At 43.6% G+C, this 14205-nt stretch overlaps 1 protein-coding gene and 1 non-coding gene across 2 annotated transcripts in view; both read left to right on the top strand.

Moving 5' to 3' along the window:
- The first annotated feature begins 7404 nt into the window (after nucleotides 1-7404).
- Nucleotides 7405-14205, top strand: part of Gpr107 (G protein-coupled receptor 107) — a 65574-nt gene continuing 58773 nt past the window's right edge. The window contains exon 1 of the mRNA XM_076845246.1: nucleotides 7405-7581. Within this exon, the coding sequence (XP_076701361.1) occupies nucleotides 7441-7581 (141 nt within the window). The 5' untranslated portion in view covers nucleotides 7405-7440. The remainder of the gene's footprint in view (nucleotides 7582-14205) is intronic.
- On the top strand, nucleotides 9507-9669 carry LOC143393180 (U1 spliceosomal RNA). The gene has a single exon (XR_013090496.1). It is a non-coding gene; the product is annotated as a U1 spliceosomal RNA (small nuclear RNA).

The following is a 14205-nucleotide window of genomic DNA, read 5'->3' as shown; positions in this document are numbered from 1 at the left end:
GTGTAGTTAGAAGCAAATGATTGATTAGATGTGGTGGCACATGCCTGTAATCCCAGTGACCCAGGAGGCTGAGGCAGGAGTATTAAAAGTTAAGGGCCAGTCTTAGCAATTTAGTAAGGCCCTGAGCAACTTAGTGAGACCCTGTGTCAAAATAAATAACAAAAAGGGCTGGAGATGTAGCTCAGTGGGAAAGCAGCCTTGGGTTCAATCCTCAGTACAAGAAAAAAAAGCAAGCAATTATATTAGGGTTATTTATTTATTTATTTATTTTTGCAATTCTACCCCTGCTTGCAATTAATAACCATCTAATTCTCAGGCTTTGATGAACATATAGATAGCTACAGACAGACATAAGATTTTAAAGTAATAGGTTTTGAACAACCTACAATAAAAATTAATTTAAAAAAAAAAGTAATAGGATTTTCATAATTGTTAAAAGGGGACCCTGATGTCCTACTACTTATTAGATATGAGGCCTTTCGCAAATTACTTAGATTCTCTGAGCTTTGATTTTTCTCATTCATAAAATGGGGACCTCTTAGGTTAGAGTGAAATGCAGGAGCTAGGGGCGAGCGTGTGCCCTGGTACTGTGCAAACTGTAGAGAGCTGTGCTGCTTCCACCCTCAACCTCTGCCTCTTCAAATGGCAACAATGCTACTTACTTCAAAGGTTGTTGTAAAGATACAAAAAAAAAAAAAAAATGTGTGAAATGCTTAGTAGGTAAGCACATGAGTAGGACTCCCTTTCCTTTGCTTTCATTTTTACTATTATACCAAGAAAAGCAGTTCTTGAACATTTCTGCTGCAGCAAGACCCCCATGACCTGCAACTAACTAATGGCCCATGGTAAAGGACTGCTCTGAATGAAATTCTAAGAAAAAAAAAAGCTCTGGGGCTGGGGCTCTAGCTCAGTGGTAGAGCACCTGCCTCACATGTGTGAGGCCCTGGGTTCGACTCCTCAACACCACATAAAAATAAATAAAGATATTATGTCCATCTACAAATATATATAGAGAGAGCTCCCATCCATTATTAGCTTAAAATCTCCCATTTCTTTAAGACTCAAAGCTACAGATGTGCCTCGATTTATGATAGGGTTACATCCCAATAAGCCCATTTTAAGTCAAAACTCTTGTAAGTCAGAAATGTACTTAACACTTCAATAAACCCATCATAACACTGAAAATTTCCACCATAGCCTGCTGGGACCATCTGTACCAAGAAAGCAGTGGAGTCAGAGAAGCTGGAGTAGGGTAAAACTAGGAACTTAGTGGTGTACACAATTTAAAAACTGTAACTAATTTTTATACCTGATCATTTACTTCCCCCTGAAGGTCTGTAAAGATATACATAAAATCAGAAAAAAACTAGCTGTCCTATGGCTGAGCAAGGTGCATGCTGTGCCACCAGGTGGAGGAGAAGCGGTTTCCAAGTTCATCTCCAACCCACAGGGTTCAAGGTATGTTGGGGGCCTTGAACTGACATCCTGCCCTTCAGGAACTGGCTTTTCCATGATGCTTTCTGCAAAAAGATGCCCTCAAGGGCTTCTCCCACCATGCCCAAGAAATGCCTGAAAACCTTAGTTGCAATCCTGGAAGACACAGTGTTTCAAGTCAAAGAAAAAAAAAATGATATTTGTTTCAAAATATATTGCCAGGCCCCAATTTACCTGTAGATCCTCATACTGTGTTTATAGAGGTCTGGGGTCTGAAATACTCATTTTTGTTTGCTTATTATTATTATTATTATTTAAATCAGGGATTGAACCCAGGGGCATTTAATCATTGAGCTAGCATTCCCAGTCCTTTTTAATTTTGAATTTTGAGACAGAGTCTCACTATGTTGCTCAGATCCTCACTAAGTTGCTAAAGCTGGCCCCAAACTTGCAATCTTCCTGTCTCAACCTCCCCAGTCGCTGGGATTACAGGTATATGTGCCACCACCCAGTTGCAATACCATCTCTTTTGATAAGAAAAACAAATGGCAATTTTACCTTATTATACTCAGAGAATATTAACCTATGAGTTACTTAAAATATTTCTGGAAATCTCCAAACTGATGCCCAATACTATCAATAGCACACTATTCAAACTACACATTCTGTCACTAACAATAACCTTTAGTTGATCCTGCAGACTTAGAGAAAACAGAAAAAGAAAAGAACTGAACTAAGAGAGTAAGGCTCAAAGTCAAGTTCGGGAGATCAGCCTATCCTGCCCCTGTAGGCTTCAGAACCTTCAAGTTTAATATCCCTTTGAAAATGTTGCCAGGGAAAATCAGACATAACCCGTTCTGCTACTCCACCTGTCTGTTTCCAATTACAGTATATGATTATGCAAATCATTTTCTTAAAGCTCTTAAGTTACATACTTAAATATAATTGCCAAAGTAGCAGTTTTCTCAGAATTTAAAAAGTAACTGCCCCCCAAATATTCCACATTGTCTTTATAACCAGTTTTCAAAGACTTTGTAACCAAAGACTATTAACTAAGTTTCTATTTCTTATTCCTCTTGATTCCAAATTAATAATTGGGACAATACAGCTCTCAAATATGTGAAGGAAGATATTCATCACAAACTCCTGGGAGATACCACCAGAGTGACCCTATAGAGGTCCCCAGGAGGCGCATGTTTATAATCCCAACAGCTCAGGAAGCTGAGGCAGGAGGACTGCAAATTCAAGGTCAGCCTCAGCAACTCAGAAAGGACCTGAGCAACTTTTTGAGACCCCCGTCTCAAAATAAAAAATAAAAAGGACTGGGGACGTGGCTCAGTGTTTGAGTACCCCTGGGTTTAATCTCTGGTATTTAAAAAATATATATATATCCAAGCATAAAGAAGTAAGGAATTGCCTGGCACAGTGGTTCAGGGGATATGAAATTCAAGGCCATCCGCAACTTAGCAAGATCCAGTCTCAATAATAATAATAATATAAAAAGATAAAATAAAAAGCATGGATTCATAATCCAATTCTAAGCCCTTGTAAAACCATTTTCTGGAAACTGAAAGACTAAAAGATAATATTTTCTACTTTGAAACTATTTTAATGTTTCATCACTATTGTATTATTAAGAGGAATTAGAACTCTACCTGTTCATTTCCTGTTTTTAGTATTACATTCAAATTTAAAACTAGAAATTCTAAAAAATGCCTCCTAATTAGATTATTTATTTATTTTGTGGCCACTTGGGATTTAACCCAGGATGCGCCACTTTTAAACTAGATGTCCAGCTCTGTTTTGAGAGGGTGTCGCTTAGTTGCCAACACAGGCCTTTAACTTGCCATCCTCTTACACCAGTCTCTCAAAGTCACTGGTATTACACAGTGTGCCACTGTGTCAGGAGGTGCCTAACTTTAAAAGTAGGGCGGCCTGAGGCTCAGTGATAGGGTTTTTGTTTATTTATTTATTTGGTACCAGAGATTAAACCCAGTGGCACTGGCACTTAACCACTGAGCCACATCCCCAGACATTTTTTATATTTTATTTGGAGACAGGGTCCTGCTGAGTTGCTGAAGTTGGCTTTTGAGCTCTTGATCCTCCTGTTCCAGCCTCCCAAGCTGCTGGGATTACAGCCATGTGCCACTGCCTCTGGCCAATGGTAGAGCTCCTGCCTAGGAGGCTCAAATCCCAGAATACGGAAAAATAACTATACTTAAAAATCACCTTTGCCTTTAAGGGTAGTTTGAAACAGAAGTGAGAATCACCTGACTTTAATGTCTTCTTGCTACCTAAAAGAAATGTCACTTATTTTACACTCTTATTGTGTTCTTTCATATTGCTGATTTTTAAATATTTTGGTGCTGGGACTTGAACCCAAGACCTGTCACATGCTAAGCATGTGCTGTACCACTGGGCTACACTCCCAGAAGCTGCTTTTAAAAATGCTTTTTGAATGCTTCTTTAGCATTACATTTCCTAACATACCGGAGCCAGACTCCGGGCTTTCCCTTTTTTAAAAAGTAAAATTCTAAGAATGAGAAAGCAACGTGTGATAAAGTGCAAGAAACCCAGAGGCAATTCTAAAGCAGCTGAGATTCCAGTCCTGTTTTGTTTTTTTGTCTTGTTGGTAGAGGTGGTAGTTGGGGGTTTTTGTTTGTTTTGGGGTGGGGGTGGGTTACTGAAAATTGAACCCCAAGGCACTTAACCACTGAGCCACATCCCCAGCCTTTTTTACTTTGAGGCAGGGTCTTACTAAATTGCTGAGGCCTCAAACTTAAGATCCTCCTTCCTCAGCCTCCCTAGTTATGGAATTACAAGAGTGTACCACTGAGCCCATCTCCAGCTTCTTAAAAATCACTCAACTCATTGTCTGATCTTCCTTGCTTTTTTCCCCAGGGCTGAGGACTGAACTCAGGGGAATGCGCATGCTAGGCAAGCCCTCTGCCACAGAACTAAATCCCTAGCCCCTAGTTGTCTGATCATGAGCAAGTCATTTAAGTTCCCTGGAATTGTTTTCACATCTGTTAAATAAGGTAGATGGATCTTTATCTACCTTAGCTAAGGACCCTTCCAGCCTACTATAGTATACAAACACCTTTTCTTTACAACAATGCAGGACAGAGATTATGTGCTAGGCTTTGTAAACAGGGCCTGGAGGAAGAGTTCCAGTTGGGTCATTCATAAATGAGTAGAGACCCTGAATAGATTAATCAACCCATCCAAGCCCCATCAGAAAACACAAGGGAATTAAAATATATACCTAATCCAAGTGTGGTGGCACATGCCTGTAATCCCAGTAACTTGGAGGCTGAGGCAACAGGATCATAAGTTCAAAACTTGTCTCAGCAGCTAGGTGAGGCCTTAATTAAGCATCTTAGCAAAACCCTGTCTCAAAATTAAAAAGGGCCGGGGACACTACCTCAGTGATTAAGTGCCCCTGGGTTTAATCCCCAGTATCAAAATAAACCCAAACCAAACCTTTGTAAGGTTTTTGTGATGCTAAGTAAGTTAATGTGTGGAGTCATAAAAATAATTGTAGAGTTTCTTATTCTCATTCTGTTCACACATGACTGACATTCAAAATAGATGGCCAAAGATCAGAGGTTGGGGGAGAAAGGGAATATGTACATTATATTATTATTACTTTTTTTTTTTTTTTTTTGGTACCAGGGATTTAACCCAGGGGCATTTAACCACCAAGCCACAGCTCTTTAAAAAAAAAAAAAAAAAATGTATGTATGTATGTGTGTGTGTATATATATATATATACATATATATATATGTATATATATATATATATATATATATATATATATATATACACATGTTTTATTAGAGAAAGGGTCTTGCTGAGTTGCTTAGGGCCTAAGTTGATAAGGCTGGGTTTGAATACTCCATCCTCCTGCTTCAGCCTCCCAACTCATTCAGCCACTGTGCCCAGCAAGAAAGGGAATTCTCTGCCACTAGCAATCATTGCCTTTCCTGTGGTGACCAACCAAGACATTTTAGGATAAACTGCAATCTTCTTGGCTCCAGTCAGCTTCCCACTTTTGTCTTTGCAAAAGGTGTGACAGAAGTCTTCCTACTGGTGTTTGAGTTAAGGGAAAAATTCAGATTCAGGACCAAGATGGCACAAAACTAGCCGAGTGAGATGGCCCACGCCTGTGATCCCAGAAACTCTGGAGCCTGAGGCAGGAGGATGGCATGCGCAAGGCCAGCTGGGAACTTGGGAAGATCCTGTCCCACAACAAACTTTTTTGCTGGGGTTGTAGCTCAGTGGTAGAGCGCTTGTCTCGCATGCATGAGGCACCGGGTTCGATCCTCGGCACCACATTAAAAAATAAATAATAAAGATTTTTCTAAAAATCTTTTTCTTTAAAGGGCTAAGGTACAGCTTAGTGGTAGAGTGCTTATCTAGCATGGATGAGACATGGTTCTAGCCCCAGTACCTCAAAAAACAAAAACAAAACGCTAGTACACTGGTAGTCACTTGGTATTGGGATTGGTGGTTTATTTTTCCTCTTCTGCTTAAATGGTTACACACACACACACACACACACACACACACACACAAAGCATATATTACTTGTGTGGCAAGCTAAAAACAAGACTCTAAAAACTAAACAAACCTCGCTACTCAGGAGGCAAAGCTAACAAGCATGTTCTTCTATAACTCCTTGATAAAGAAAGAAAGGTGAGTGAAGGGGTCTACTGCCCAGTCCTTCCATTAAAGAGGTCTTGATAAGTTCCAATGACCAGGAAGGTGTCCAAACAGAATAAGAGAAAAATATTAAGACGGAGACTCCTCTGGTGGGTTGAAATGGCCAAAAGAAATTCAACACAGGGCTGGTTTCTTTTTTGTTTTCGTTTCTTTGTGTAGGGGCTGGGAATGGAACTCAGGGCCTGGGGCACACTTGGCAAGGGCTCTACCACTGAAATATGCTCCCAGCCCCAATTCTTTTTTTTCCCCCACATTTTTTATTGGTGCATTAGAATTGTACATAATGATGGGATTTGTTGTTACACACTCGACATGCACACAATGTAGCAAGATAATTAGGCCAACATCCCTCCCCAGCACTTCCCCGCTCCCTGCCCTCCTCCCACACCTTGGGCCCTTTCCACCATTGACCCATCAGGCCCTCCGATTTTCTGGAGATCGCTGCCCCGCCCCCGACCTTTCTTTCCCCCTTCCCTCTGCAGCTTCTACATAAGAGAAAATAAACGACTCGACCTTCTGAGTTTGGCTTATTTTGCTAAACACAATGGTGTCTACTTCCATCCATTTTTCTGTAAACGATATAATTTCGTTCTTCTTTAAGGTTGAATACAACTCCGCTGTGTGTGGACACCACGTTTTCTCGACCCCTTCGTCTCCGACGGACGCCGCGGCAGGTTCGGCTGCAGTGCGCGGTCCCAGCCCCCGGTCCTCAGAGCTTCCAGTGATCCCCGGCTCCAGCGGGAACACAGGCTGCATTGCTAGAGCCCAGGTTGTCTCGCCTGTGGAGCGGGGCGAGGAAAACACCTACCTCCCGTCTCACCAGCTCGTCCCAGGGAGTGAGCTGCTGCAGGGGTCCCAGCACGCCCCCCTGCTGCACCCACTTCTGCAGAGATTCCGTGGGAAGGGCCCGGAAGGCACCCAAGGGACCCAGCCACTCAGGGCTTCTCCACGCTTCCCACCCCGGACGCCGGAGCAGTCAGAGCCGCCGCCTCCCCGCCCGGGCCGCTTCGGAGCCCCGCGAGGCGGCGGTCAGTCCCGGAGGCCGCCGTCGCCATGGCAACAACCGCGGCGTCACCGGCGGCCTGGCCTCCGCCGGCTGACCACAAGGTCCGCGCCGGGGAGGCTGTTGGGTGACCCGGCGGGCGGCCCTCGAGCGAGAGGACTCCCGGGCGCGTGGGACTTCCGCCGCCGCGCCCCCTCCCCAGGCCCTTCCGGTGGCCGTCGCCCTTTGACCCCGGAAGTGGGCGGGAGAGGAAACAGCTGGTGATGCTGGAACCAACATGGCCGCCCCTCGGCCCCTTGGCCCCTCGGGCTCCCGCCGTCTTCGGCTGGCCGCGGGCCTCCGGCTGCTCCCGGTCCTGGGGCTGCTGCAGCTGCTGGCCGGGCCCGGCCTGGGCCGCGTCCACCACCTGGCACTCAAAGTAAGGGCGGGCCGGGAGGGCCGGGGCCACTCCCGGGCCGGGCAGCTCGGGCCCGCGGCCTCTGAGCGCTGGGCACAGGCTCCGGCCCGGCCCCGGGAGGGCGGGGGGCTGCGGGCCGTCGGGCCGGCGGGCTTCGCAGCGTCGGTGGGGCCGGGCCGCTCCGCCGCGCCCGCCGGATCCCGGCTCTGTCCTCGCAGCCGGCCGGCCGCTCTCCTCACCCGCTTTACCTTGTCCCTGCTCCGCCGGCTCCGCCGGCTCCGCCTCCGCGCCCCGGTGCCTGCGGGCTGGAGCCGCGCGGAACCAGCCCCGGTGTACCGGTTAGGTTAGGGGCGCGCACGGCTCCTAGCGACCGCAGCGAGCTTCTCCGGAGGAATGTCACTCCTCGTTCCAACTACTTACCCAGGAATCCTCCAAGTAGGGGCCGGGAGCCTCTTCCCGGCTCCCGTCAGCCAGCTTCAGGATGGGCCTGGGCTCTGGCCTTGGAAGTCACCGGTGAAAGTCCTCCAAGGCGGACACGTAACGACCCGGTGGTCCCACAGGTTAATTAATACACCTGGGGAATAGGAAAGAGCATCGTTGTGACCCGAAGGCAGTGTACAGTTTTCTAAGAAGTTTGTGGGTTGCACGAAGTTCGTCTTTTAACCGTGACGCTGTATTTTGGGAATGCAGGCAGTTTAAAGAATCCAGATTTCAGATTTGAAAGCTTGGCCAGATCCATAAAAATTGCCGTGAATAAAATAGTTTTTAACCCCAGAAGGATGGTGGATCTTAGATCCCTTTGAGAATCTGCTGAGAGCGGAGAAGTGCACGTTGAAATCTGGGCAAAACTTTGGTGGGCTGTCTGAGACTTCATAATCCTGTCCCAGGTTTCCCACTCCAGGTCAGAACACCCTGTCTTTAAAATTCTCTCTTAGTGGACGATATCTGGTCTTAGATGAAGTAGTGTCGTTGAGTTCATACAGTTTATAAGTTGGAGGCAAAACTAGCAGTAGGACACACTGGGACCTCACCTTCTAGCTCCCAGTCCAGTGCTCTTCTTTCTACATCTCTGGATTTAAAACACCAGGTGCCTGGCCTCACTGATATAGGAGAGTAATCCTGTAAAGCGGTAGAAGCAAACTGAATTGGCTTAATTCTGGTGATTGATTTCTCCATGTGATGCTAAATTATTTAATGGTTTTATCTTTGTAACATGTTTCAAAAATAGTATTGTGCTCATTCTGTAATCAGTACTGGAATTTTGAATTTTCTCGTAAACATTCTAATTTCTTGTCCAAGGAAATGAAAATCACCTGAAGAGAACTTTTTGGAACAGTATTAGATTGTCTTGTTTTGCTTGAAATTGAAATAGGAATCCCACTGGGACCTGGACTGACAAGAATAGCCTGAAGAGGTTACTGAATATCAGGAATATGCATTGATCTTTACATACAAACAAACAAACAAAAAAACCTTATCACGGAGAATTCTCAAGTACTCCAGCATGGGCAGAGTTGTGTAATCAGCTTCCATGTACCTGTCACCCAGCCTCAATAACCATCAACCAGTGGCTAATGCAGATATTCCTTCCCTTTGCAGTACTGCATAGAGCCCAGGGGTGCTCTGCCACTGAGCTACACCTCCAAGCCTTTTTAATTTTTGTAGTGAGACCAGGTCTCATTAAGTTCCCCAGGCTAGCCTCAAACTGCTATCCTCCTCTCCCAGCCTCCTTAGTTGCTAGGATTGTAGGCATGTGCCTCCATTGTCATTGTTGTGCGCCCCCCCCATGTGTATTTCCCTGTTCCCATTTTGTTTTTAATTAAAAAGGAATCTTTTCTTTTGTAATTCAGTCTTTATTTTCCAACATTCTTCTGGTTTTCTCAGTCTTCTGATATTCCTTCTCTTAAGACTTTTCTGTATTTCTCACTTTTGAAAACAACTTTATTATACTTATGCGTCAGAGGAGATACCATGATTATGAAAGTGGTTCTCTCAGGGGAGGCTCATCCACTGGACTCTGGGTGTTCTGACCTCTGCGATTTCCCCAAGTGTGGGAAACTTGATTATATGATTTGTCATATTCAGGGACTGCATTCATGCTCTCCCTGTTAAATAAATAATCAACTTTATTGAGGTATAACTTAGATACTATAAAAGTCACCTATTTTAAGTGTATAATTCAGTGATTGTTATTAAATTTACCAACTTGTCCAGCTGTCAACCACTGTCCAGCCCCAGACCTCTCCAGAAGATCCCTGGTGCTGCCAGGTGCGATGGTGCACACCTGTAATCCCAGTGGCTTTGGAGGCTGAGAAGAATTTCAAGTTCAAAGCAACTTTGAGGCGCTAAGCAACTCAGTGAGATCTTGTCTCCAAATAAAATATAGGTCGAGTGCCCCTGAGTTCAATACCCGGTACCAAAAAAAAAAAAAAAAAAGACCATCCCTTGTGCTAGTTAGCAGTTGATTCCCATTCTCACAGTGCCAGCTCCAGGCAACCACTAATCTTCTTTGTAGCTCTCTATATAATTTGCCTTTTCTGGGTATTTCATAAAAATGGAATCACAGTAAGTGGTCTTTTCTTCTGGACTTCTTACTTAGATGTTTGAGGTTCATCCATGGTGTACCGTGTACCAAAATTTGTTTCTGTTTATTGAATGTGATTCCTTTGTACAGGTAAATCACCTGTTGCTTAGCCACTTGCCAATGATGGCATCTAGTTTGTTTCCACTTTTTGGCGGTTATGAATAATGCTGCTACAAACACTCATGCAAATCTTCAGGGGCTGTATATTTTCATTTCTCTTAGATGATACCCTGGAGTGGAGTAGAATTGTTGAGTCATATGATAGATTTATGCTTTTTGAGAAATGGCCAAACTGTTTCCTAAAGCTAGTAGGAGGACACACTGCTAGCCAGTTTAGCACTGTTTCTACATTTCTAGAGTTAAAACACCAGGTGCTTGGTATCAGTGGTAAATATTAAGCTAGTCTATCAGTTTGCTTCTACCAGCAATTTATGAGGGTCCCCTTTCTCTACATTGTTGGAAGCATTTGTCATTGTCTTCCCATATTATTTTAGAGCAAGGCGAAGGGATCATATTATTTCATCTGTAAATATTTCAGGTGTACCTATAAAAATAAGGGCTCTTTTAAAAACAGCGACAAAGCTATTATACAACAACAAGAAGAAATAATCCTTAATATCATCAATGTCAAATCAGGTTCAAATTTCCATTGGTCATAAATGGCTTAATTTTTTTTAAACCAGGATCTAAATAGCATTTATTGTGATAGGTTAATTTGTCTTTTAATAGTTTTAAATAAAAGATTTCACTTCTTCTGGCCCCCAATACTAGATTTTGCTGATTGTTTTCTTGTAGTATGGTTTAGCACAGTGGTTGCTGGTGTGTGTGTGTGTGTGTGTGTGTGTGTGTGTGTGTGTGTGAGTGATGCTAGGGATTGAGCTCATGGCTCCCTGTATCTAGGAATGTGTATGTACCTGGTGGTATAATTTAACACGTCCACCTCTCCTTTGTATTTTTGTAAGTTGGTAACTGGATCCAGAGGCTAGGATGTTCAAATTTGATGCTTTTGCACACCTGCTTCCTCGGTTGTGTTGTATTCTTCCACTGGGAGACAGAGGGTCTGATTGTCTTTTTGCGACATGGCTCTTCTGGATGCCCAGTGCTTATATCTCTTTGTTCATCATGTGAACCTTTTTTTGGTACTGGGGATTGAGTCCAGGGGTACTGTACCAATGAGCTATATTTCCAGCCCTTTTTATTTTTTATTTTGAGACAAGGTCTTAAAGTTGCTCAGCTGCCCTTGAACTTGTGATCCTCCTGCCTCAGTCTCCTGAGTTGCAGGGATTACAGGTATATGCCATTGTGCCTGGCTTGAATGAAGTTTTTATATTGTGTTTAAAAATACAAAATAACAGAGACAGGCGTGGTGGCATATGCCCAATCCCAGTAGCTCAGGAGGCTAAGGCAAAAGGATTGTGAGTTCAAAACCAGCCTTAGCAACTTAGCGAAGCCCTAAGCAACTCAGCAAAACCCTATTTCTAAATAAAATATATAAAATGGGCTGGGGATGTGGCTCTCTACCATGCGGCCAGCACAATGGTTTCATTAATGAGGTTCTTGGCATAAAAGTTAGCTAGTGAGATCGAAATAAACACACAGACTCAGTTACATTTTTCTATGACCAGGTCCGAGACGGCTCCCCTCTCTGGTTCCCTCCTCTAACCGCCCAGCAGGGCAGCAAGGATTACTCAGGGCTAGCAGGAGAGAGAGAGTGAGCACGCCAGGGAGTAGCCTTTTATTGGGGAGCAAGAAATTCAGGGGATAATTCCATCCAATGAAGGTTGAAGGGGGGGGCCACACTCCAAGGTCAGGGTCAGTGATTGGGCCTCCGGGGTCAGTGGTCACTTACACCCCCAACACGGACAGGTTCTTTCAACAGGAGAGGGCCGGGAAAGCTCCGACATAGCCAGAGCGCCTCAGACCCTAACCGGGAGTCACCCAGTCACATGTGAGAATGGCTCCCGACATGGCTCAGTGGTTTAGCACCTCTGGGTTCAATTCTCAGTACCAAAAATTAACAAATAACCATGCATGATGGCAGGCATATGTAGTCCCAGCTACTTGGGAGACTGAGGCAGGAGGACCACTTGAATCCAAGGGTTCATGGCTAGCTAGGGCAATATACTGATATCCTGCCTCAAAGGGAAAAAAGTATGAATTTGGGCTGGTAGTAGAGGGCTTGTCTGACCTGCATAGGCCTGTGATTGACGCCCAGCATTGCAAGAAGAAAAAATTCTTGTCCTTAGCTCTTTACTAGTATTTTTCAAATGAGTTGTGATCCATTAAATGATTATGAGATCATCTTATGATCACAACTCACAAAAGGAAAAGGAGGTGCTGGAATATGTAGCTCGGTGGTAGAGCATATGCTTAGCTTATGAAGGCCCTGCGTTCAACCCTCAGCACCTGTAAAAATAGTATAAAAATACAAAATATTTTATAATTTTATAACTAGTAGGTGTAGATTTTGAGAGCTACTGTACATGAGACAGTAGCTAGGGAGTATCTTGCTGCAGGTGCAATGGTTCAGCCTGTAATCTCCGCTATTTGGGAGGGTGAGGCAAGAAAATTTTGTATGTTTGAGACCAGCCTGGGGAATTTGTCAAGACTCCATCTCAAAAAATTTTAAAAAGGGAACGTGGAGTTGTGACTCAGGTAGCACACTGTGGGAGAGATTACATTGGTAGATGTTGGTGCCACCACCCAACAGACTGAAATGGAAGATGAGGCATTAATGTGCCTTAAGAGTTGGGAGGGGAACAAGAGCATGATATATATTTTTCTCTCCCCACCCACTAGTCACATTCCTGGGGAAGGGTTAAGTTGGAGGATATGATTATCTAAGGCATATTTTGCAGGATGTGAAGGTCCCTGTATAATTACCCATTAACAACTGATTATTCCTTTCCTTACAGAAGACCAACAGCATGAGGCTCTGTGGTCAGGCTTCAGCATTCTACCTTTTAATTAATTGCTGGGCAACAGATTTCCATTTTGTTTGAACTTGGATAATGTAAATTTATGGGTCCTTTTCATTTTTTCTACCTACCTTTATGCACCAATGTGTGGTAATCTATAGCACTTTGAAGATTAATACCAATATTTGGTCTTACTTGAGTTAGACTCCTGACCACAGTATGTCTTCAAATGATCTTTTCTACAGATGTTACAGACTCTTAAGTACAAATCTCTATTAAGCGTCTATTCTTTGGCAGGTATATAAACATGGAACATATCTTTTCCAGTGACTGCTATTGGGTGACATGTATGCCAGTTTGTTTCCTGAGAATATTAGTGTAATCAAATATTTGATTGCTGGGGATTCTTAACAGTTCTTCCATCTGTGTGTTGTGACCCATGCCCATTACCCAGGTACTCAGGAGGCTGAGGCAGGAGCCTCAGCCTCACAAATTCAAGGCCAGCCTGGGCAACTTAGTGAGACCCTATCTCAAAATAAGGGTTCAATCCCTGGCACAACATAAAAATAAAAAAAAAAAAATAAAGGTATTGTGTCCATCTACAACTAAAAAAATTTTTGAAAAATTAAAAAAAATATAGAAAGAAGAGGAGAGGAAAAATTGCATGCATAATGAAGGCCTAAATCTTCATTATTTCTTTATTTGGTACTAGGGATGGAACCCGGCTGACACATGCTAGGCAAGCAACCTGCCTTTGAGCCACATCCCAGTACTATATTTTTTGTTCTTTTTGCAATCTTGACTTCTCATGGATGAGCAGCTTTAATAACTTGATAAGCAGCTTGCTATAATTAAGAATAGTTTATGAGGAGGATCGTGAGTTCAAAGCCAGCTTCAACAAATCATCAAGGCCCTGAGCATCTTGGCAATGACCCTGTCTCTAAATAAAATATAAAAAGGGCTGGGCATGTGGCTCAGAGGGGGACTTAACAACAACAGATAGTTTATGATACTGTTATTTTTAAAGCCCTTATCACAGATACACACAGAAATATTAATAGATGAGGTGATAGGATATATGAGGTTTGCATCTCAGTAGTTAAGCATTTGGGGGTGGGGAAGAGTGTGAGGAACAGAATTGAC

Source organism: Callospermophilus lateralis, chromosome 2 (genome assembly GCF_048772815.1).
Source record: "Callospermophilus lateralis isolate mCalLat2 chromosome 2, mCalLat2.hap1, whole genome shotgun sequence".
Classification (NCBI taxonomy): Eukaryota; Metazoa; Chordata; class Mammalia; order Rodentia; family Sciuridae; genus Callospermophilus; species Callospermophilus lateralis.
The sequence above is the reverse complement of the archived record's forward strand: the minus strand, read 5'-3'. Positions and strand labels throughout refer to the sequence as shown.